This window comes from Tursiops truncatus, chromosome 3 (assembly GCF_011762595.2).
Source record: "Tursiops truncatus isolate mTurTru1 chromosome 3, mTurTru1.mat.Y, whole genome shotgun sequence".
Classification (NCBI taxonomy): domain Eukaryota; kingdom Metazoa; phylum Chordata; class Mammalia; order Artiodactyla; family Delphinidae; genus Tursiops; species Tursiops truncatus.
In genome coordinates this window covers 155,540,218-155,565,340 of record NC_047036.1, presented here as the reverse complement: position 1 = coordinate 155,565,340, position 25,123 = coordinate 155,540,218, and the positions used below count along the sequence as shown (strand labels likewise).

At 53.5% G+C, this 25,123-nt stretch overlaps 2 protein-coding genes and 1 pseudogene across 4 annotated transcripts in view; 1 reads left to right on the top strand and 2 right to left on the bottom strand.

The window, feature by feature from the left end:
- The window catches only part of OBSCN (obscurin, cytoskeletal calmodulin and titin-interacting RhoGEF), a 176,668-nt gene extending 169,655 nt beyond the window's left edge, over nucleotides 1–7,013 (bottom strand). The window contains 8 exon segments of the mRNA XM_073801960.1: nucleotides 608–700; nucleotides 703–877; nucleotides 1,512–1,807; nucleotides 2,254–2,520; nucleotides 2,990–3,298; nucleotides 4,032–4,292; nucleotides 4,541–4,810; nucleotides 5,965–7,013. Of these exon segments, the coding sequence (XP_073658061.1) occupies nucleotides 608–700; nucleotides 703–877; nucleotides 1,512–1,807; nucleotides 2,254–2,520; nucleotides 2,990–3,298; nucleotides 4,032–4,292; nucleotides 4,541–4,810; nucleotides 5,965–6,949 (2,656 nt within the window). The 5' untranslated portion in view covers nucleotides 6,950–7,013.
- A 5,407-nt stretch (nucleotides 7,014–12,420) lies between these two features.
- The window catches only part of IBA57 (iron-sulfur cluster assembly factor IBA57), a 74,512-nt gene continuing 61,809 nt past the window's right edge, over nucleotides 12,421–25,123 (bottom strand). For all 3 annotated transcript variants that reach the window (XM_073802925.1, XM_073802924.1, XM_073802923.1), the window contains one exon: nucleotides 12,421–18,588. In XM_073802925.1, the coding sequence (XP_073659026.1) occupies nucleotides 18,404–18,588 (185 nt within the window). In that variant the 3' untranslated portion in view covers nucleotides 12,421–18,403. The remainder of the gene's footprint in view (nucleotides 18,589–25,123) is intronic.
- Nucleotides 23,186–24,958, top strand: LOC101323410 (ATP synthase F(1) complex catalytic subunit beta, mitochondrial pseudogene; annotated as a pseudogene).

Genomic DNA, 25,123 nt, shown 5'->3' with positions numbered 1-25,123 from the left:
CAGGCAGCCTCGGATCCCACCCCCATGAGGATCCTTTGTGATGAGGTGCTGCACATGGAACCCTCCATGGGCACAGTTGGTCCAGGTGCCCCAACCCCTCCTGGCTGTGATGGGAAGCAGCCTCAGAGCTCCATGATGGGCAGCCCAGCCCCAGTGCCTGTGCTCAGATGGAAGGAGGCGTGGGCGGCATGGCAGAGACCCTTCTGAGGGCTAAGATGGGGCAGAACTGGACTTGGAGAATCTGCCAAGAGACCTCAATGGCTTCTAGAAAGAGCCAGGGCCTCAGATTCACCAAGATCCAAATCTAACCTTCCAAGGACACTTCCAGCACTTTCTAGGTCTGCTCTGCCTCATTTCCTCACCTTTAAAAAGAGGACAAGGGCTTTAAATTTCCTTCTTATCTTTTATTTTCCAGGCCTGCATTCTTCACCTATATATATTAGTTTCATGGGTCGTTTCTTCACCCAAATTCAGAAGTAACTGCCCCTACCCCCAAGTATTCTCAGAAGAAATGAAGGGAGAGACAGCTTGGCCTTGCAAGTGCCGCACAGCTGGATGCAGCCAGACCTGCTCCCCACACACCAAGCCTGGGAGGCAGTGCACTAACCACAGACACGCGACCGGAAGTCCACAGAGTCCTCGCCCACTTGGCACAAGTAGGTGCCCTCATCCTGCACGGTGACTGAGGTAGCCACCAGCCAGTGCCCATGTCCTCCTGTGAGAAGTACCGGCAGGAGTGACCAAGCTCCACCCCATCCTTGTACCAGTGTACACACATGTGGGCCTCTGAAGTTTGGTATTCAAAGTGGGCTGAGCCCCCGGCCATGGCATCTACACAGCCACCAGCCGTGTCCTTGTGCAAAACAGGATGTGAGGCCTACAAGGGCCCATGGGCAGGTCAGGGGGCCGACAGAGCCCTAACCACACACGTGCCCAGGCAGCTACCAGGGGAAGGGGCTCAGGCCTTCAGGATCATGGGAGACACTGGCCCTCGCCCCAACCTAGGCCCCTTCAGAGACAGGGCCAGCCTCAGCTGCTGACTTTCAACCACCCAAGTGCCACCCACTCATAGGAAGCTCCTCCCCTACTGAGCAGAGTCCCTGACCCCTACCCTCCCAACGGGGTTGGCAGGGTCCCTGGTTCCCCACCCTACCCTCAGGGGTCACCTGAGCCTGCCCAACCCCCTACCCTCCTCACAAGGTCAGCAGAGCTGCCCAGACTCCTGCCCTCCCCACATGGTCACCTGACTCCATCCCACCCCCCCACTGTCTCCATAGCATGGGCTGAGCACCCCACACACACCCCTGCCCTCCCCACAGGGTCACCTGAGCCTATCTGACTCCCCACCCTCCTCAGGGGGTTGGCAGAGCCCCTGATCCCCCACCGTCCCCACGGGGACAGAGAACAGCGGCTCCTGCTACCCAGGTCCCCCAGAGCCCATCCAGAGCTGGGGGACAGAATGCGTGGCCCTGGCCACGGCGGCGGCCCAGGGAGGACATGAACACACACACACTGGTGTCACCTTGCACCAATAGTTGGTAGGTGATGCGGTCCCCGTGGCTGACACACTCATACAGGCCTGCGTCTTCTCGCTTCACGTCCCGCACTAGCAGTGCCCGCTGCCCGGCTGACGCCTGCACCTCATACTTGGGGCCTGGAGACAGTGCGTGTCCGTCCTTGAGCCACGTCACAGCTGCAGCCTGGTCCGATAACTCGGCCAGGAGCTGGGCCTCCTCGTGCAGCCGGGCCAGCACCTCCCGTGCTGCCACTGCTGCTGCCGGACCCTTGGTCGTCAGCCCCAGGGCTGCTGGAAGTCACAGACAGGTGGAAAAAGGGGGTGTGGGTGAAGGGGGAAGTGGACAGGGGGGAGTGGAACGAGGCAGAGTGAACAGAGGGGGAAGAGCCAGATATGGTGGAGGGGAGTCAGAGAGGCAAGAAAGGCGGAGACAGGACAAGAAGTGGCGTAGAAGGAATCAACAAAGAGGGAGGAGGGGAGAAGGGGAAGGGAAGGGGGGCATACAGACAGAGAATTGAAGCTTGGCGCCACCGGGGACACTTTAGTCCCTCTTCCACTCACACCCGGTGACCTTGCACACCCCACCACCTGGCCCCACTTCATCCGGCAGCCCGCCTGCCCCAGGAGCAACGACAGATCTTCCGAGCCCTGAGACCCCAGGGACCCCATCCCACCCCCACTCCTGGAGGAAACGGGGCTCAGAGGGGCCCCAGGGTCAGGGGATGGGGTCCCCCTACCTCGGACCTCCATGCGGATGCTGCTCTCGATACCATTGGCCACGAACTTGAGCTCGGCCCCGTGCAGGCTGACAGGCACCAAGCGAATGGTGAGGGTGTGCCGGGTGCCGTCACGGTGTATCACATACGCACTGCTGGCCTTCAGGGCCTGCCCATCCAGGAACCACTCCCCCGCTGAGGCCACAGTGAGGTCCACAGAGAAGGTCACCTCGCCGCCTTCCACTGCCTCTACCGCCTTCAGAGGTGTTTTCACAGCCAGCTGCGGGGCTGTGGGATGGGGACTTCAGGAAGGAGCTGGGCCCCTGCCCTCCTCTCCTCCAATGCCTGGGCCCAAATAACCCCTGCTCTGGGAAGTCCACTGGACAAGAGCATGGAGACCACGAGCAAAAGTCAGATACAGGGTGGAGTGAGGACAAGTTACAGCCACCCGAGATCCCCTTCAGATCCCACAAACCCAGTGTGGCAGGGCAGCTGGGTAGCCCAGTGCCCGGGGGCTGGTGGATACAGATAGGTTCCTGTGGGGCTTGAGTCCTGTCTTTGGGTCCCCTGGCCTTCCCACAAAAAAGTCTTCAACAGCATCAGGACCCTGGGCCCACCCCACTACCGTAAAGAGGACCCATGAGTCACTCTGGCCTCTCCAAGGCTGGGCCACACTCTGGGTCTGGGTGATTCAGGGGCAGATGGCCCCACAGGTTGTTACCACGGTGCCGGGGAGAACAGAACCTTCCACACTTACCCAGGTGTACAGTTCCCGGGAACTCGAGGTAGGGGCTGTGGCCAAAGCTGTTCACAGCTGACACCCTGAACTGGAATTCCCCCTCCTCGGCCACGCCAGCCACAGTCAGCTCAGGCACTGCCACCCACTCGTCTTCATGGCACCGGCTCCAGGGGTAGGTGCCCACTCGCTTCTTCTCCACCAGGTAGCCATCGATAGCAACAGGGCGGTCCCCATGGGGTGGTGGCGACCAGCCAAGGGTCACGGAGCTCTCTGTCCTGGCCTTCACCACAGGGGCCTCAGGAGCACGCAGGAGCGGCCTTCTGGGGGCTGAGCAGAGCACGGGCCCATGTCAACAGCTGGGAGCCCCCTCCCCAGGCCCTGGCTCCAGGGTCACAGGAGGATAAAGGGGTTGTCACAGAATTCCCAGCCCTCCCCAGGGGCACTGCCCTGGTGGTCTGAAATGGCCTCAGCCCAAGGGGACTGCCAGCCCAAGAGGACGCTGTGAGCCCATAACCCCAGTCTCAGGTGTGGCCATTTGCAGTGGAAAGAGTGCCCGGGCTTCAGGGGCCACCCTGAGCTGTCCACGTGGCCTGGAAAGGAAGTCTTTCCAGTGCTCAGCCTTGACTCCATGGGGATCTTGGGCTGGATGATGGTTGAGGCAAGGCACAATGACCCTTCCAAGGGTGCTGAGACCCACGTGCAGGGTCCCTATCCCCAGCAAAGGGCTGACCCTGGGGGAGCCAATCTCAACACCAAAGGCCACAGAAAGAGGACACACCCGCGATGTCACCCCCTACACGCCGTGCTTCTAGAACAACCTGCACTTTCTAATCTGGTTCACAGGGTGGGGGGCCACCAGGACTCCTACTCTGCAGATGCCTAGTGTGACCACAGTGGAGGAGGGTGTCAAACAAACCATGAGCCCCAGAGAACCAGAGCTCCAACCTAGGCATTCCCTGCCCCGCACGGCGCTCCCCGCAACAGGCGACAACTCAGAGCAGGGCCCGGTGGACTGTGGGCAGTGTACCCTCTGTGTGACAGGTACTCGCTAGGCCCTTACCTGACACGCAGAACTGGGTGGATGTCCGGCAGCCCCCAGCCACAAAGGCCACCTCACCGGCATCGTCCAGGCTACACTGGGAGACGGTCAGCGTGTGGCACGTGCCTTCGGCAGTAATGGCCACTCGGCCCCCGGCCACCACCTCCTTCTGGTTCCACAGCCAGTGGATGGGGCCCTCTGGCTTGGCCAGCTCCACACAGAACACGGCCGTGTCTCCCACTCGCCCAGCTGTCTTCCTCGGAAGCTTTCGAAGGAGGTTGCCTGGGGTGGGCAGAGGAGCAGTGGGGAAGGGGAGGGGGAAGGGCTGCAACTGGTCAGAGAGACCCCTGTAGGCCTGTCCCACCCCTACCTCCTTCCCGCCCCTGTCCCCCGAGTGCCCACCCCACCCCTCCCTGACGCACCCCTCGTGCCAGGGTCCTGCCCACCCCACCCGCCCACTACCTACGCCGCTTGCCCAGCTCCTGTGAGACCCGGACCCTGCCCAGTCCCTGGGCCCCCTGCCCGCCCACCTTGCACCGCCAGCTCGGCCACCGTGCGACTGCCCTCTGCCGTCTCGCAGATGTACACAGCATCGTCATCGGAGGTGACGTTGAGCACGGTCAGCCGGCGCTCAGCGCCTGCCTCCTCGATGAGGTACTTGGCACCGGCCCACAGCCGCGTCTCCTCCTTATACCACGCAGTCTCCATGGGCGGCTGCGGCACCTCACACTGGAACGTGGCCGACGCTTTCTCTGGCACCTCCAGGTCCTGCAGCCGCTTTCTGAAGGGCACCTTGGGCTCTGCGGAAAAAGAGCTCAGGTGAGTGGGGCACGGAGAGGGAAGAGGGGCAGGCAGGAGGGGTGACGGAGGGGGCGGTCAGGGGGCGAGGAGGAGGGTGAGCGGAAGGAGGGGGCAGGGTAAAGGGACGTGTAAGGCTGGGGTGGAGGCAGGGAGCCAGGACAGGGGTTGGAGGGGCTTTGGGGGCAGAGGGTGGTGGGTGGGAGGGCAGAGGAGCTGTAAGGAGGGGACAGAGGGAGGTAGGGGTATAGAAAAGGAGGGAGGACAGAGGAGAGGGAAGAGAACTTAAAGGAAAGAGCCCCCCGCCCAAAATATAAGGAGAAGTCTGGAAGAGAAAAGGAGAAATGAGGCAGGTGAAGCCACAGCAAGCAGCCCCACTGAGCAGGCCCCTAGGCTGGTCCTGGACAGGCAGGATGGGGTGGGTTCACACAGCAGTGAGGCCACTGGACAAGTACTGGCCTGCGGAATCGCTCAACTCCAGGAGCGCACTTCCGTGTGAAAAACGAGGAAACTGAGGCACACACACAAAGGTTGAAGCGCCCTGCTGGAGATCCTACAGCTGGTAAAAAGTGGAGGTGGGACTCCAACCACTTCAAGAGGCTGGTCTTAGGAAACAAGAGTAAACAGCCCTCCAGCGAATTCTGATGGTGTTGATAACAGCTGCCCCGGTGCCCTGGGGGAGCCCCCAGACCTGGACATGAGCCTGCACACTGACCCAGAACCACCTTCAAGCTGCACCCTGGTGCAGCCCCAGCCTGAGGCCTCCGACAGCGCAAGGTTTGTCCTTGCTCCTGCCCTCCTTCCAGCTCTGCCAGGGAGACCCCCTTAGCATCCTGTAGGAGGGGTGGAGAGCCAGGTCACCCTCAGCCTGGAGAGAGCAGGCTCAGCCACTGGGCACCCTGACCATCTCCCAGAGGGAGGGGGTGTTAGTGACAAAGCACTTTGTTGTATACTCGTGTTACTCTCACACAGACAATGGAACAGAACAGCGAGAGCTGCCAAGACCTCCAACCACGGATTCCTCTACCAGACAGGCACAGGGTGGGGAGATGGCAGCAGCAGCCAACGCTGGAAGGAAAAGACAGGAGGCCTGGGGAGGAGCCTCTGCCTGTGCTCACTGCGCACAGTGACCTCGTGCCCGGCGCCAGGAGCTCACCTCGCACGACGACTAGCACGGAGCTGTAGGTCTGGCCCACGAGGTTGGACGCCGTGCAAGTATAGAGGCCACAGTCTGACTGCTTGCAGAAGAGGATCTTGAGCACGAAGTTCTCCTGCGCGTCCTCATACACCACATGTCGCCGGCCCTCGGCCACCAGCTGCCCATCCTTCTTCCACACTATCTCAGGCTTGGGCTCACCCGTCACGAAGCAGCTGAGGCGCGCGTGCTTGCCCTCAGTCACCGTGCAGGTGCGCGTGCAGGCGCTGCGTGGCGAGGCCGGGGCGCCCTCGGTGCGCATGGCCTCGCGCCGCAGCTGCAGGTGCGCCAGGAGCATGGCTGTGGAGGCCCCAGGTGGGCAGTCTGCGTCTGTTTCCTTGTCCACTGAAAGTCCGGCGGCGGCACTAGCGGCGCCCAGCGGGTTCTCCGCGTGCACCGTGTAAGTGCCGCTGTCGCGCGGCCGCGCAGCCAGGATGCGCAGCGCGCTCGCCTCGCCGCTCGCCTCCACGCGCACTCGGGGAGCGTCCAGCGCGCCCAGGCGCCGCCCATCCTTGGCCCAGCTCACAGACATCGGCGGCGAACCGCGCACGCGGCAGCGGAAGGTGGCCTCGGCTCCCTCGCGCACGCGGATGGATGTGGGCCGCAGCAGAAAGTGGGGTGCCTGCTCGGCGCACGCTGCCTCGGCGTCCACCTGCAGGCCGACCGCCGCGAAGGCTTCGCCGATGGCGTTGCGCGCACGGCATACATACTGCCCGCTATCACCCAGCGCCAGGTCCAAGATGGTGAGGCGGTACAGGTCGCCGTCCTGGGCCAGGCGGAAGCGAGTGCCCGCCTCCACCTGCTGCAGGTCCTTCTCCCAGCTGACCTGCGGCGTGGGGTTGCCCACGATCTGGCAGCTCAGCGTGGCGTCTTTGCCCACCGACACCACGAAGGCCTTGGGCCGGGTTAGGAAGCGAGGTGCACCACTGAACGAGGAGTGATCCATGGTGGTGGGGGCGGGGGAGGTGAGGGAACCTGCGAGTGGTGTGAGGGGGAAGGACAGAGTGGGGATGAGACTCTGCTGTGCTTAGAGGCCCTCGCCTTTTCCCCACGTGGCCACTTCACCTGTCCTGGAAAATCCAGCTTAATCCAGGGTAAAGCCCTCCACATGGCCCCTCTTCCCCATCCGGGTGCCGTCTCCCCTGACACACCCCACCCCTGCAGGTAGCATCACCAGATGGTATGGTGGTCCAGAAGTGTCGATTTGCCTCTTTCTGGACCCACCCCCCCACCACCACCAAATGGGCTCTTTTTCATTGGCAGGAGCGTCTCCTCCCTCTCGTCCCAGCGCCAGGCCTACTGCCCCAACTCAAGGTCCAGCTGAGCACCTGTCCCAAAACACCACACCAGCACCAAGCTTGCCCTCCTCCCTGTGCGGCATGTGCCACGCTGTACCTCATCACAAAGACCTTCCTTCCCTGTCCCACCTGGGCCACTCCACCTGCCAGTAGGTGTCCTGTCCCCTCCCCACACACTGTTGCTTCCTAGAGTCTGAAACTCCAACCTACCTAGTCTCCCCCAGTCACAGAGAGGCCACTCTCTGCACTCTGACAGGGCCTGGCTGTGGAAGCTCACAGTAAGTGCCCACTACTGGCCTGTCCCCTCTCTCTAAGGCACACCAGAGGTCACAGGTTCTTCACCCCAGCAGACTCTCGTACGAGCCATCTGTTTGGCATGTCTGCTTTGTTCCCCATCCTCCCACCTCGGTGACTTCCCCCACCCAAGCGTTTGGGCTCCACTGCAGGCTGTGTGCACAGCTGCCTAGCCCTCCTCACTGGGCATTCCACAACAGAGAGCCCTCTACACAGGGCCTGTCCCGCCTGAAGCTGTCCTGGGCCGGGTCACATCTCACCTCTCCTGGGATCCCCCTCCTCCTCTGGACCCCTGAGGGGGTGTGCTCATCAATGAGCAAAAAATGGAAATCCTGCAGCTTGTGGGGTGGGGGCTCCTCCAGCACACAGGGCTGCCCACCCCTCCTCACCCTGAGTGCCTGCTTCCTTCCCCCAGGAATTGGAATGGGGAGGGGCAGGGGCAGTCAGTCAATGGTGTGTCTGTGGAGGACAATCAGAGAATCCCCCAGAAAGAGGCAAGGAGTTCCAGGCTGAGAATGGGCAGGCCGGCTAGCCAGGCCCAACTGGGGTTCCTGCAGGTAACGTAGTCACTCTGCAGATCTTAGCTGAGGCTCCACTGGCTGTGGCTCTGCCGACTGGACACCGTGCAGGGATGGGGCTGGCGCCATCAATGCCAAAGGCCCCAGGCTGACTCTGGCCTCTGCCCACTCCAGGTTGGGCACCGCTGGCCTCCAGCACAGGTGGGTGAGGTGAAACTGGGCCTTGCCTACACAGGGGCTTCTGTAAAGAGAGCCAACACAAATGGACCCCACGGGGCCCTGGGCTGTCCCCAAGTGCCTTAACTCTCTTCACCCCAAGAGCCGGGCCATCAGCATGGGATGCCCACCATGGGACAAATGGGGCAACGTCCCCAGGCCCTCCAGCTCCCCATCCTGTGATTTAGGACCTAATCCCCTTAATCCCCTTCAAGGAGGTGAGCTGGGACCATGCTGCTGACTCACTGTGCAGTCAGCACCTCTGCCCCGCCCCCAGCTCCCCCACGGCCTGGCTGGGCTCTTGGCCTGGGAAGGACCTGGGCAGGTGGCCACCCGCCTCCATGGACACCCTCCTGGGCCTCAGCGTCCCTCTGTGGAAAGACTACTTTGACACCAGTTCCCCAGGGCCCTGAGTTCTGGGCTCTTCCCAGCACACCACCGCCTCCTGAATTACACAGTTGCTCTGTGGGTTCCCCAAGGCAGGACGTGGCATCCTCCCCCTGCCACACCCAGAGCAGCTGTGGGAGACAACTGTTCTGAGCTCATAAGTGAGTATATGCAGGGGACAGGGGGCCAGTTCCACAGCTGGCAGCCTCTGGGGGCCAGGAGGACAGGGATGGGGAGGGAGGTCTCATCTCTGCACAGGCTCAGGGGGAGCCAGCTCTCAGCAGGTGCAGAAGGGTGGGCAGAGACCCCAAGAACCTCTAAAGCCACCGGGGATGCGCTCCCTGTCTAGGGCCTATATGCCCCACCCTCACTGCGGCAGACCCGTGGAGGTCTAAGGGGGCTCACCCAGACAAGACACCCCTTGACACCCCATACCAGGCAGGCATCCCCACTGGGCAGCAGGGACAAGGCACCCCAAGGTATGCCCCAGGACTCTGGAGCTGCCTTCATCCAAGCTGAGTGTGGGGCAGTGACCACCCAAGGCCCCTCTGGGCATAGGGTCACCTGCAGTGTCCCCCTCCTCCCCCTGCCATGTTGGGGGCTGGGGCTACTGGAGCTGCAGCCACAAGGGAAGGACAGGAGTTTCAGGAGGAGACACTGGGCCAGGACCTCAACCCCAGCTTCTCAAGGAAGCCTCTTCCTCTCACAGATGCCCACCTGGGAAGGCAGTTCCCTGTGGACCCCACTCGGGCTCCTTAGCCCCTTGGAGGCCCCAGCTTGGCACTGGCAGGATCTTCACTCTGAGGCCAAGACCCTCCCCCCTTGCAAGCCTGCCAGGGAGCCTTGTGGCTGACCCATGCCACACCCACAGCCCCTCCACCCTTGCTTTTCCAGAACTCGGGGTCCTTGTGGGTCTTGGGCCATTTTCCAGATGAGTCCAGAGTGGGAAGTGGCTCACAGCCTCAGAGCAGAACCTTGGGCGGCCCCCTCCCAGAAGCCCTGTCCCCCCAGTTTGCCCCCAACCCTGTGGCCCCCACACCCTTCCAGAAAAGACTTCAAAGGGAAGCTCCCGCAGTCTGTGCCTTTCCCTGAGACCCCTGGGCCTTCCAGCTTCCTGAACTCCAGGGGAAATTCTTTCCTGGAGTCAGGTGTCACTGGCCCTCTGGCTGTCCCCTCCGCTGAGCCAACAGGCCCAAAATAGCCCCAGCTGTCAGCGGGCATCCATCTCAACAGAGCTGGGGGCAGGGCCAGCCAGACCCTCAGGGCACTGGGCAAAGGAGGAGGTGGGTGCTTCTGACGCCCCCCTCCTCCCCCAGCTGCTCCCTCCCCACATGAGGGTCTGGCTCAGCTCACCAATGGGGCAGGGGCTAGAATCCATGGCCCCAACCCCAGGAGCAGCACCGCCTGGCTGAAACCTTACCCCAGGTCCCTCCATCCCCCAGAGCCATGACCTTCAGCAGAGCCGTCCTCAGGGACACTGGATGGCCCCCCACCCCGCTTGCTCTCTGCCTCCTCACCTGTCTCTACCAGGGGCACTGGGCAGCACCCAGGCGAGGCGCTCAGATGCTGGGGCAGGGGCTGCTGGGTCTCACCTCCCTCCGAGGGCCCAGGACGGACAACGTTCCCACCCAGCAGCCCGCACTCCTGCCGGTTCTCAAACTGGACAGGGACAAAAGGACAGGCGGGTGCTATCAGCTGAAGGAGACTGGGCCCGCCCCCACCCCGCCCCCACCGCCACCAGCCCGCCCAGCCGAGCTCCAAAATAGCCTGGGTGTCACTGCCCCAGATTTGGTTTCACCCCTGGCCCCAGGGAGGCAAAGGGCAGAGGCTCGGGGCGGCTGGGGGAGGAGGAGGCCTGTGTGTTCCAGTAATGTTGCAGGTGGGGCAGGGGCCCCAACTCGTGAGGACCCCTGCTCAGACCAGCGTCCTGGAGTGCAGGGAGGGAAGGAGAATGGGGGATCCATTACCACCCCCAGGAGCACCCAGGACCATCCCCCAGAGGGGAACAGAACCACTCCCAGATGACCAGTCACCTGAGAGTCCTGCAGCCTCTTGGTAGAGGCAAGCAGCTAGGAGCCCAGCACAGATGCCCAAGGGTTGGCGCCCCTCCACCCTAACCACACATGCGACTGGGGTGGGTTCTTTATCCCTGGTCACTCCAGGCAGCACCTGGCCTGGCTGGGTGTCCATGGCATCTTTACATGGGAGTGAGGGTCCCTGACACCCCATCCTGAGACCTTCACTTCCCAGGGACTAGGGACCCAGCCCCAAGGGGTGGGCAGGCAGGACGGGGGCAGGTGGTGTGGGTGGTACATGATGCTTCACGCCCCAGGATGGCTGCCCCCCATCCCCATGACTCCAGTGCGGCGACAGGGTGAATGGGGTGCTGGGCCCACCAAGGAGAGAAGGTGGGCTTCGCTTAGCAGGGGCCTAATGGGGAGCCAGAGAAGGCCATCTGGTAAGAGTCCTGGGGCCTCTCTTGGGAAGAAGCTGACCCACCCGTGTTAGGCGGTGGGGGAGCTGCTCTCTGCCTACCATCACCCCCTGCTCCTGAGCCAGCACCAGGGCATTATGTTCCTGCCCGGTACCCGCAGCCTGGGGGCTGAACCACGTCCTCAACCCATCTATGCCCTCTACACCCAGGCCTGTATCCAGTGGGAAAACCCAGGCTCTGAGCACAGACCAGTACCTGAGCTACCCAAAGTCTCAGTCAGCTCAGGCCACCAAAACAAAGACCACAGACTGGGGGACTTAAACATAGACATTTATTTTAGAGTTCTAGGGGCTGCAAGTTTGACATGAAGGTATTGGCAGGTTCCATGTTGGCTAACAGACTTTCTTTCTGGGAAACAGATGGCACATTCTCTCTGTGTCCCAACTTGGCGGAGAGAGTGAGCTCTGATGTCTCTTCCTCTTCTCATAAGGGCAATAATCCCACCATGGGGGCCAACCCCATAACTTCATGTAACCCCATTCATCACCCCCCTCCATCCCCCTCCCTGCCTGTGGTCCTCCACAGCTCACCCTCCTCCTCTTCTGTCCTCCCTCCCTGTCCTGTGATCTACCTCCATGCCTCAGCTGTTCTTAGGACCAGCCCGACCCCACTCTGCTTGCAGACAGATCCCTGGTCACCAGCTACAGCCAATGGACCTACACATCACTGTGCACTTGAAAGATGTCAGCTCTCCTGGGTGTTCTCCATCTCTGCAGAGAAGGTGCCTAGTGCCCAACCGATGTATTTTTCAACAATCCACATACTTGCTGCACCCCATGGAAACTGCATCGTCCACCCTCATCATCCTTGGCAGGGAGAGTGGATAACATCACCCACCAGGTCACCTTGGACTATGAGTCACCCACCTGTCAATCTGGGGGGACCACAGGCTTCAAGGGTCCTGGGCCCTATCTATCTTCTCTACCTGGCCTGAGACTCTTGTGCTAACATTCCCATGAGTAGAGTAAATGCAAAACCAAGTGGGTCTCCCAGGGTGTCTCAAATGTTATCATGTACAAGTCCTGTGTGATCATGTCAAAAGTCTGTGGTTCCAGTGCAATTGTGAAGATGAAGTTGTATATTCTGGGGAGAAAGAGGGTTTCATTTCCCTTCTGAATGTTTTAAATGCTCGACCAGCTTGTGAATAACACAGATGAAGGAGATGCAAACTCCCATATGGAAAACAAACACACAATAACACTTTGCAGTGTTTCATATCAAGAGTTTATTGGATCTTCCCCAAAATGGTGTTTTTGAAAATTTTACTGCAGAGAGACCTGAGGTTCAGAGAAGTTAGAATGATTTGCTTATCTTTATACAAATGACAGTGCTTAACCAAGTTTCTCCTGAGAATAAATGACAAACAGCCTGCAAGACCAGGGAGATGTAACAACTCAATGTATCACCACAGCCTGCATAACATCCTGGAACAAAAAGGGGACATTAGGGCTTCCCTGGTGGCGCAGTGGTTGAGAACCCGCCTGCTGATGCAGGGGACATGTGTTCGTGCCCCAGTCTGGGAAGATCTCACATGCCGCGGAGTGGCTGGGCCCGTGAGCCATGGCCGCTGAGCCTGCGCGTCCAGAGCCTGTGCTCCGCAACGGGAGAGGCTGCATCAGTGAGAGGCCCGCGTACCGCAAAAAAAAGAAAAAAAAGGGGACATTAATGGGAAAGCTGGTGAAATCCAAATAAAATCTGGAGTTTGGTTTTGAAAAATTGTGTAAATGGTTAAAAATTCCTTGGTGGGGTAATGGGGGCAGGGTGAAAAAGCAAAAAGTCTGAAGAGAGATGACCAGGTGAAAATTCTGCACGTATGTAGGTAGATAAGGGTTTTTAAATCATACTATGGCTTTTAGTGGAGAAACGTTGGAAAGAATTTAATGCCCACCTATATTATAATGGATAAAGAAATGATTGTGTCATCGGGCAATGTGTGCTACACATCAGTTTAAAAAATGAACTGGAATTGTATCCACAGGGCTAACTCTAAAACACATAATGTCAGTAAATAAATTAAGTAATCAAATGAAAAAAAAAACAATCCAAAGTCAGGAGCTCGCATTTCCCCGAGCCTCTGTTGGTTTCTGGTGTGCCCACCACCTCCCCTTGGCCACGAGAGGCTAAACCTGCAGCTGGAAGCTGAGGGAGGGGGAGGAGGGGCAGGTGGAGGGTCAGAGAGGAGCTGAGGCCAGAGCTAAGCAGGGGAGAAGAATGTGCCAGAAACACGAGGGAGGGAGGCCCTGCCAGGCAGGACAGCCTAGGTGAGGATCGCAGGACCTGCAGAGACCTCCCGGGGCCTTCGTCTGTCCACAGGACCTTTGGGACCCTGAGCTCAGAAGTGCAGACCCCGGAAACAGCCCCAGGATGTCCTCCCCATGGCAGGACTAGAAAGGGGCCTGGGGTTGAGGGGCCAGGAGGAAGAGAGGAACCCAAGGGATATCCTGGGCTGACTGCTGACCACCAGCTATGCAGACCGGCAGCGGGAGAGGCTAGCGACCAGGCCTGGCTCTGCACAGGTGATGGCCTCGCTCATCAGGTGGAAGTGGGGGGGCCACCAAGAAGAGGGAGCTGGCTCTGGGCGTACTGGGCTGGACGGGCCTCTGGGAGAAGGCATCCGTGGGCCCCCGGGGACAAGGAGAGCTGGCACTGTGAGAGGCAAGGCCAGAGCTCCAGGGACACTCACATCCAGAGGAGAGAGACCAAAGGGGTGAGGGGCTTATCAGCACCCCATTTGTCTTCCCATCCACATGGTGGACTGTCTCCTTTTGGATCTGAGTGCACACCCCATGCCAAGGCTGGAATTGTCCTGGTCCCCACCTGGGGACCTCGTTCCAGGATGTGTGCCAGTCACCTCCAGGCCTGAGCTTAGCATCCCCGCCAGGACCACAGTGAGCCCCAAGATAGGGGACTGCTTTCTCCAGTCCAAGGACCCCAACTGCCCAGGGGCCAGGCCCACGGCAAGGCGGCTACAAAACCCAAGAGACAAGACAAGTGCTACTGAGAGGATGTTATCGCAAAATTGCACCGTGTGCAGTGCAAGAAATGGTGAGGCCCAAACTTGGTTTCAAGAAAATGCTACACAAGACACCACAGTTATCTGGAAGATGAAGCACCTGATTTCCTCAGCAACGGCCACAAAAGGTTGTCTCAGTGATTGACAGCTTTCCAAGATGTTAGGAGAACTGACAGCAGAGAAAACAATAAAATGGATCGTGCTTGACATCAGGGTTGGTGTAGGTAAGACTGGCTTTTAGTGGAGAAGCCTCGAGACATCACCAGGGAGTAAATACGTGCCCAGGGCAGGAACGGAGCCCACCATCACCCACGTTCCAACGTCAGAAACCACAAAAGGACTGAGAAAAACATCCAGAAAACTCTTGGTAAATTGATAACTGTGGTTATCATTAGAAGTGGGGGAGTTTTAACTTGACGTACTTGTATATTATTTAAAATTTGAACACCAAGCATGTATTCCTTTGCAAGAAAAAGAAGTGAAAGACAGGACTTCCCTGGCAGTCTAGTGGTTAAGACTCTGCACTTCCACAGCAGGGGGCAGGGCTTGATCCCTGGTCGGGGAACTAAGACCCCCACATGCTGCACAGTGTAGCAAAAAAAAAAAGAAGTGAAAGGCAAAAATGAGTTCCAAGAAACTAAGTGGCTGTGGGAGTTCCCTGGGGTGCAGGTCTCCTCACCTGCCCCTTACTGACAGCCCCCCCACAAAGGTGACCCAAGAGTGGAGCAGAGTAGACACTCCACCAAGACCACGCAAGAGATAAAGTCCAGCTGTCCCAGGGGGTGGGAAATGCAGATTCTAAATAAAGCGTTCTGTAAAGTGATGCTGCAATGTTTTCATGGAAACACCAGTTTTCTTTTCAACTAGCTTTAATACAGATATCCCACTTCAAAGTAAACTTTCTCCAGTAATATTTCAGGAACAAAATAAAATCTATTTGGAGCAAATAAAGTTGATTCTGCCCCGAGTAAAGTACTGACAATAGACACCAGACACAATAGATTGATAGTAAAGTCTTGATAGACATATAGTAAAGTATCGACAATAGATACCTCAAAAACTAAAATCATTTCCCTTATGTAAACAACCTAATTCAGTTTTTGAAAATAGAACCTTATTCACAATGTTATTAATGTGTGTTAAATTGCACCATAAAGATAAGAAGATCTCTGTCTTTTTCCGTATGTTGCCCTGGTCTGCTCCTCTCTGTAGTAATACACATCAGACTACTTCGTAACGTTCATACAACGACAATAAAATGTTATTACGGTGGAAAAGATCTCTGATTCCAATCCTCTCATTCTCCTAAACATAGTTCAAAACTGGGTTATCCTTTTTGTTTCCATTTCAAGACCAAAGTTTGGAGCCTCCTCATTTTTATTTTTGGATGCCACTTTTTTAAAAAAAAAATCATCCATTACAAACTTAGGCTGATTAATGCCATAATTGAGAAATCTAAAGGAAATGTTACTTTCTCAAACAAAGTAAATTGTTTGGAAAATTACCAAATGAAATACAAGCTCACTTCTGTCACTGTAAGATTGAATTGTAGGTGTTTGTAACAATGAAGGCTCCATGCCCATCAGGCAAAACAGAGGCCACATCATTCAAATGCTTACATCCGGTCTACATCTGGGTACTTCTGGCCGAGGTTTAGAAGAAAAATGACATAATGCAGGGGTTATTCTGTGTTCAGAATTCTGCAAAGCTTTTATACGAAAGGAAATACAGGGACAGATGGGGAACAGACACTCGAAGGCAGAGGCGCTGGGGACCCTAATGCCCCAGGACAGACCCTCCTTAAGGAAGTGCACCTTGATTTTGTATCTGTTTCTCAGGTGCAGGCTATAAGCTCTTCTGCCCCACCAAGGCAATGCACACACATCTCTCAACACCTGTTATATACTGTCTTAGGTGAAGGCATTGGCAAAGGCCTTTTAAAATCACGCATATTTTCTGAATGCAGTCTTATATGTTTATCTCTAGCATATCACAAGTGTGCAGGAAAACTGTTGGCTTAATTTTAAAATCCTACCTGAGCCAAACCCAAAGAAAGCAAAGTCACAGCCTCAGCCTCCCTCCTAAGATAGTCTGGTGGCCTCATGAGTGAAGAAAGGGGCCTTCACCTGCAGGGGGACCTGACCTTCAGTCTCACCCCGAAGGCTGTCCTCCCATGGGGAGTCAGCTGTGCCCACTCCCATTCAAACAGGTGTGTGTTTGGGACGAGCAATTTGGTGCCTTTCTTCATTGGCAACCCAGGCAGGAACAAATTTAGAGATCCTTTTATTCCAGAAGGAATCTGAGAGAGCTCTGAGTCCACAGTGCAGACCTAATGGACTCTCAGCGGGGGCTGGTTTTAGACTACATGTTGTTCCATCAGTTAGGGGCAGCACAGCATGACACTGGGAGCTAAACCAGCTGCCACAGACTAAACGTTTGTGTCCCCCCAAAATTCATATGCTGAAATCTAACCCCCAGTGTGTTGATATTAGGAGGTGAGGCTTTTGGGAGGTGATTAGGTTATGAGGGTGGAGCCCTCAGAAATGCGATTAGGGTCCTTATGAAAGAGACCCCAGAGAGCTCCCTTGCCCCTTCCACCACAGGAGGACATAGTAAGAGGTTGGCCGCCTATAAACCAGGAAGCAAGCTCTCACAAGACACCAAACTGCCAGGACTTAGATCTCAGACTTCCAGCCTCCAGAACTGTGAGAAATATATGTCTGCTGTTTATAAGCCACCCAGTCTATGGTATTTGGCCATAGCAACCCGAAATAAGACACCAACTACAGAAGCAGTTATTGGAGAGGCGACACCTGCATGCTCAAAATTGTAGTTTTCACATCCTCAGGACAAAGAATTTCATAAAAAGATTTTTAATGAATTAAACAACTTTAATTTGGTAGACTCAGAGGCAATTGCTGAATCTTACTGAGAACCAAGTCTGCACACCACCAAGCCTCATCAGAGTTCATGGTCAGGTACTGGGCAGCTGGGTAGCTAAAACAGTTCAGGGTCTGTGGCATAATGAGAAATATATATCTGGTCTTTGTCCCTGGATCCTGACACTGAGCTCCTATATCCCTCGGAATTTCCCAGGTGATAGGACTGTCTTTTGTTCTCATGAGGTGACTCTGGGCGGGCTCCTGGATGCTTCCTGGATGGAGGCTGGTCACCAGAAAAATCAAGCTGTGATTAGAAGCTTGAAATCTTCAACCCCACTCCACTCCACTCCAGAGAAGAAAGAGAGTCTGGAAATGGAGTTAATAATTGATCACACCTCCTTTGATCTCCTTTATTACATAATAAACCAGTAAAAATACATAAGTGTTTCCTGAGTTCTGTGAACCATTCTAGCAAATGACTGAACCTGAGAAGGGGGTCATGGGAACCCTGATGTATAGCCAGTAGGTCAGAAGTGTGGGTGGCTCTGGACTTGCGATTGGCATCTGAAATGGGGGTGGCCTTGTGGGACTGAGCCCTTAACCTGTGGGGTCTGATGCTATCTCCAGATAGTTAGTGTCAGAATTGAGTCAAATTGTTGGACACCCGGCTCATATCCACTGAGAATGGGGGAATGGGTTGTAGTTGCTGGAAAACACCCCTGGATCCATCTACTTCTAAAATCTTAAGGGGCATTGTAATAGTAACAAGAAAACTTTACTGAGGATACACTTATTTAACACATGTGAAAAAATAATACCATAAAGTTACAAGTATTGATCATGTTACGTGCATACCCACAGCCATCCTTTATATCCATTTAAAAATTCAAGTTAGTATTTCAAGCTTTGATTCTGTTAACATCTGATAAAATGCTATCATACAATGGAATATTGTAAATGTTGAGCGCTTGAAATAAATAGCTATCTTGCTTGCAAAATATTAGTCACCTGCAGAAATTACCTAGTGCGAAAAGGCTCTACCTCTCCCTGGGACCTCATGCCTCTGGAAGAATTCTTCTTGTGCCCTTTAAAAGATTTCGTAACCAAGACTAAAGAACCATCACATATTTTTGCAAATAATGCTGGGAGGTGCATTGGCATCCACAGCTATGTTGAACGTCCATCCAACGTTGGAATGAGGCTGATATTTCTCCAAAACAAGTCTACAAAGCCTTGTGGGGCTTCATAGAGAGAAGGCTCCTTTGTCATCTCCCATTTCTTACCCCATGATATTCACATCAATGCAAAACAGTCCAATCGTCAGGTGGCAGGGGTTTTAAGCCTCTTCCAATACCTTGAGGTTTGAGAACCACAGGCATCAGCCTTAGTTCAGAAACAAGGTTCAGAGGGTCCACTTCTGGGATAGCAGCATGACGAGCTCTGCAGACCCACTCCACAGCAAAACACGTATAACTGGTGAACACTAATAATAATAATAAAAAGAAATTATAATCTCAGAAAATTGTCCTCAGCGCACACAGCAAAAGAAGAGATGTTGATTCAAGAAAATCTACTAAAACTTGGTAAGAATGATGAGTCTGAGGGGATTTACCCAAACGACCCCCAGCTCTGTTTGACAGAACTCCACCTGGGGTGGGTATGGCCAAGAAGATGGGGGTCCCTCTCCCTTCAGCTCCTCATCAGGGGGTATGGCATCTTACCAAGGGGGCAGGCCACCAGCATTTCTCATTCCCTCCAGCTCCAAGGCTGAAGCAGCGAAATTCCTGGTGAGTGTGGCTGAGAGTTTGGGGGCACCCTTCCCCTATGCAGTGCCTACTCACTGCATGGAGGCATGGTAGACTGACATATGGGGGTCCTGATTATCCCGACCCCAAATCACTCATAGAGCAGAGGTTCCACACCAGGAGAAGCAAATCAAGAAGACCAGAGGCTGCCGCTGACAAGAGCATTAGCTCACAGATTCTTCCCAGGGGAAAGGCAGTTCACAGAGGGCTCCAAAGCTCTCCACAAAGGAACTGACCTCATTTGAAACAGAGTGCAGGAATGTTCAAGCCTCAGGGTGCTCTTGAAAACAGTAGCTCCTCTTAATTAAGAGAAAAAAGCTAAACCAAGCCAGTTCACCAGAGAGAACCATGGAAAGAGACAGCTAAGGGGCTTCCCTGGTGGCGCAGTGGTTGGGAGTCCGTCTGCCGATGCAGGGAGCGCAGGTTCGTGCCCCGGTCTGGGAAGATCCCACGTGCCGCGGAGGGGCTGGGCCCGTGAGCCATGGCCGCTGAGCCTGCGCGTCCGGAGCCTGTGCTCCGCAGCAGGAGAGGTCACAGCAGTGAGAGGCCCGCGTACCGCAAAAAAAAAAAAAAAGAGACAGCTAAGAAGAACCTCCTGGGGTAAGAACAAACCTCAGAGACTGGCCTTAAAACTGAACACTAGCCAGAAGACTGTGCAGCAGTTTATGGGCATTGCTGAAAACAGCAGACCAGTCAGCCAACAGTTAGTGGAGCCCAACAGCTGGGTGTGATATCAACTGAAACAGCTTAATGGAAGGATCAGGAAAGAGATAGTCAGAGAGCCCTCTGAAAATCCCTGCATCCCAGGGTGACTTTGCTTATGCTTAAATTGCACCCTCTGAGGAGTGACACCAAAGGCTTTGCACTGGCGGGGAAACAGACTCACTAAAAGAGTCTAGCTGTATCACTAAGCAAATAAATAGGCAAACAACTGCAAAAACAAGCCCAGAGAAAAAGTAGGGGAATCAGTATCCAGAGTTACCAAAATATATTACCTAAAATATCTGGCTTTCAACGAAAAAATTATGAGACATGCAAAGAACAGCAAAGTGACCCATATGCAGGAAAAAAAAAAAAAACAGACAACAGAAACTGTGAGAGGGACCAGATGTTGTACTTAACAAAGTTTCACAGCAGCTATCATAACTGTTCAAAGAACTTAAGGAAGCCATGCTGGAAGAAGTAAAGGAAGGTTTCATGATGATGTCTCATTAAATAGAGAACAGCAGTAAAAAAAATTATAAAATGAAACACACACTGGAGGGGTCCAATGGTAGATGTCAATGGCAAAAGAAAGAATCCATGAACTTGAACATAGAGACTGATTGAGATTATGCAATCCAAAGAACAGGGAGAATGAAGAATGAAGAAAATAGACAATCTTAGAGAAATGTGGGACACCATTAAGTGCACTAATATACGCACAAGAAAAACAACTCACCACACGCAAGAGAAGCCCAATATGATTTACAGCTTATTTCTCATCAGAAACCATGACTGCTACAAGGCAGTGGAGATAGGTAGCAAAGAGCAGATTTCCTGGGTAAATCATTCTCTCCCACCAAAACAGCGTATCAAACAAAACAGGATCTTAAAAAATGCCAAATCAGAACATTAAAGTAAACACAACATGCTTGAAATTATGTTACTATTATTCAAATTAGTAACTATCATTAAAATTGATTTCAAATCCTGGGCAACGCTTTAGGCCACCTACTGGGGGAATTGTAATGCTACTGGTTAAATTCTAGAAATTCTCTCATCAGTCCTGGAAGTTTTTTCACAGTGTTCAAGAGGAATTCAGTTGTGATGACTAACTTGGGTGAAAGTCCAAAAATGATCCTGTAATTTGAGAGTTTCAGGAAGCAACACTGATATAAGAATTTAAACAATTTAGGGACTTCCCTGGTGGCGCAGTGGTTAAATCCGCCTGCCAATGCAGGGGACAGGGGTTCAAGACCTGGTCCAGGAAGATCCCACATGCTGAGGAGCAACTAAGCCCACGCACCACAACTACTAAGCCTGTGCTCTAGAGCCCGCAAGCCACAACTACGGAAGCCCACATGCCTAAAGCCCATGCTCCGCAACAAGAGAAGCCACCGCAATGAGAAGCCCGCGCACTGCAACGAAGAATAGCCCCCGCTCGCTCCAATACAGAAAGCCCACGCGCAGCAACAGAGACCCAATGCAGACAATAAATAAATATAAATAAATAAATAAATTTATGTTTTAAAAAAAGAATTTAAACAACTTAAAGTAACACAAGAATTTTAATAATATATCCTGTATCCACTAAAATAAATGCCAGGGAATGTATATGAAAAACATTTTTTTGGCCCCAAAGTATTTGCCAAATCTTTGAAAAAGCTTGTGGAAGATCTTTTTGACGTGTCCAAGGAAAATGAACTTCTGGGTGCCCTTGTACTGGTGTCAGCAGTACAGTTGTGAGCCCTCCCTCCCCCTCTCATGGTTTAAAATTAGAGACCATGGGGCCTGGGAGCCACTATGGAACTGCCTCCTGCCCCCAACAGCTGCCTTCCCTCCCTGCAAATGCTAATATTAGGGCTGCACAAATTCCTAGAGTAGAAATTAAGGGCCACAATTAACTGGGTGACTTAACTTGGCAATCTTGCCCTTTTATCATGGTTAGAAACTGGACCTTTTCACAGCCATGGCTTTGCTACAAAGTCACTCAGTTTCTCCAGCTCAACCCCCGTATCTTTGGCCTTTCCAAAGAGCTTCAAGACTCCAACTTATTTTCTCCTGGGCATCAGTTCATACAACATCCTTGTCACCTCGGCCCAGGGCTGTGCTGGACATGCTCTGGACAAAGTTATTTCTAGGGCATACCACAAAGCTGTTCCAGGGCCTCCATGTGGTCACTGTTGGACCTTCAATGGCCAGAGCCAAGGTTAGCACATATAAAAGGGTCACAAGAACAGAGAAAGCTGTCCAAGCAAGAAACAGACCCTATTTTTCTAACCACTGACTCTTGGATGTGAGAGCTCAATTAGGAAGCTGTAGTAATCAAGACAAGACAGTGGCTCAAGAATAGAATAGGAGAGAAGAGAAGAATAGAGAGCCTGGAAACTGGCCTGCACACATTCAGACACTGAGATGTCCCTCCAGAGGACTGGGAAGAATTTTCTAGACAACCAGCTCTCTGAAAAAAATGAAAGCGAGATCACTACTTTGCACCTATCATGGGATGAATGATATCCCCAGAAAAAGATATGTCGAAGTCCTTACCCCCAGAATCTGTGCTTGGGAGTCTTTGCAGATGCAATCAAATCAAGAGGTCATTAGGATGGGCCCCAACCCAATAACTAGTATCCTTATAAGGGGAAATGTAGACACAGAGGCAAACATGCACTGAGGGAAGATGATGTATGTAGGAACGCAAAGGAAGAAGCCCTTGTGAAGACAAAGGCAGAGATTGTAGTGATACAGTCACAAGTCCAGACCTCCTGGGGCACCAGGAGCTGAAAGAGGCAGAAAGGATCCTTCCTAGAGCCTCTGGAGGGAGCTTGACCCACTGACACTTTGATTTTGTACTTCCATAGGAGAATAAATTTCTGGTGTTTTAAAGCCACCCAATTTGTGGTAATTTATTACAGCAGCCCTAGGAAACGAATATAGTGTCATACACAAAATTCAAGCAGATTAAACATGGAATTACCATATGACCCTTTAATTCCATTCCTAGGTATGCACTCAAGAAAACTGAAGCATGTCCACACAAAAACTTTCACAGCAACTATTCACAATAGCCAAAAAGTGGAAAAAACTCAAATGTCCATCAACTGATTAACTGATGAATGGATAAACAAAATGTGCTCTATCCTTACAATTGAATATTATTCAGTCATAAAAAGGAATAAAATACTGAAACATGTACAATGTGGATTAATTTTGAAAACATGCTCAGTTAGAGAAGGCAGACACAAAAGGCCATAAACTATATGATTCCTTCATATGAAATGTTCAGAACAGGCAAATCCAGAGACAGAAAGTGGATTAGTGGTTACCAGGGTCTAGGGGAGGAGAATGGGGAGTGAGTGCTTAATGGGTATAAAGTTTCCTTTTGAGGTGATGAAAATGTTTTGAATCTACATAAAGGTGATGGTTGTACAACATTGTGAACGTATTGAATGCCTCTAAATTGTATACTTTAAAATGGCTAACTTTATGTTATACGAATCTTACTTCAATTTAAAAAAATCAAGCTGCAATGAATTTAAAAACCTGACTAAAAGTCTCCACCCCAGCTCCACCATGTTGGGACTTGTGGGTCGTGTGCCGCTGCCTCAGCCTCTGAGGGCTTGCGGGGACTCAGCCCTTCAGCACTGCTACCCCAAGCCCAGCTCTTACTGCGGGCCGCTTCGGCAGCGCTCCAGCCTGCCAGAGACTATGCTGCTCAAACATATCCATCGCCAAAGGCGGGCACCGCCACTGGGCGTGTCGTGGCGGTCATTGGTGCAGTGGTGGACGCCCAATTTGACGAGGGGCTGCCACCCATCCTAAATGTCCTGGAAGTGCAAGGCAGGGAAACCAGGCTGGTTTTGGAGGTGGCCCAGCATTTGGGTGAGAGCACGGTAAGGACCATTGCCATGGATGGTACAGAAGGTTTGGTTAGAGGCCAGAAAGTCCTGGATTCTGGTGCACCAGTCAAAATTCTTGTTGGCCCTAAGACCTTGCATAGAATCATGAACATCATTGGAGAACCTATTGATGAGAGAGGTTCCCATCGAAACCAAACAATTTGCTGCTGTTCAAGCTGAGGCTCCTAAATTCATGGAGATGAGTGCTGAGCAGGAAATTCTTGCTACTGGTATCAAGGTTGGGGATCTGCTGCCTCCCTATGCCCAGGGTGGCAAAATTGGGCTCTTTGGTGGCTCTGGAGTTGGCAAGACAGTACTGATCATGGAGTTAATCAACAATGTTGCAAAAGCCCATGGTGGTTATTCTGTGTTTGCTGGTGTTGGTAAGAGGACCCATGAGGGCGATGACTTATACCATGAAATGACTGAGTCTGGTGTTATCAACTTAAAAGATGCTACCTGCAAGGTCGTGCTGGCGTACGGTCAAATGAATGAACCACCTGGTGTTCGGGCCCGGGTAGCTCTGACTGGACTGACTGTAGCTGAATACTTCACAGACCAAGAAGGTCAAGATGTATTGCTGCTTATTGATAACATCTTTTGCTTCACCCAGGCTGGCTCAGAGGTGTCTGCTTTATTGGGCAGAATCCCTTCTGCAGTGGGTTATCAGCCTACCCTGGCCACTGATATGGGTACCATGCAGGAAAGAATCACCACCACCAAAAAGGGATCTATCCCCTCTGTACAGGCTATCTACGTGCCTGCTGATGCCTTGACTGACCCTGCCCCTGACACTACCTTTGCCCATTTGGATGCTACCACAGTGCTGTCCCGTGCTATTGCTGAACTGGGCAGATATCTAGCTGTGGATCCTCTGGACTCCACCTCTCACATCATGGATCCCAACATTGTTGGCAACGAGCATTATGATGTTGCCTGTGGGGTGCAAAAGATCCTACAGGACTACAAGTCCCTCCAGGACATCATTGCCATCCTGGGTATGGATGAACTTTCTGAGGAAGACAAGTTAACTGTGTCCCGTGCATGGAAAATACAGCGTTTCTTGTCTCAGCCATTCCAGGTGGCTGAGATCTTTACCAGTCATGTGAAGAAGGTGGTACCCCTGAAGAAGGCCATCAAAGGATTCCAGCAGATTTTGGGAGGTGAATATGACCATCTCCCAGAACAGGCCTTCTATATGGTGGGACCCATTGAAGGAGCTGTGGCAAAAGCTGATAAGCTGGCTGAGGAGCACTCGTGAGGAGGTCCTTTTGGCAAACTAAGCACTCATCCTCTGTGCTGTCCCTCTCCTTGCCCCTAATCCAGAAATCACAGTTTCCTCTGTAAGCCACATGAGAGCCTAGACTGAAGACATTGTGTCTGTCTGAAGAGTATTTCAGGCTTACAATAAAATGTACATCCCTCAAAAAAAAAAAAAAAAAAAGAACCAACACATGAGAATTCCTGGGCAGTCCAGTGGTTAAGACTTGGCACTTTCACTGCTGGGGCCTGGGTTTTATCCCTGGTCAGGGTGTTAAGATCCCGCAAGCCGTGTGGCACAGCCAAAAAAAACCACAGTTTTTAGAAGAAAATTGAGAACATATATATGCAA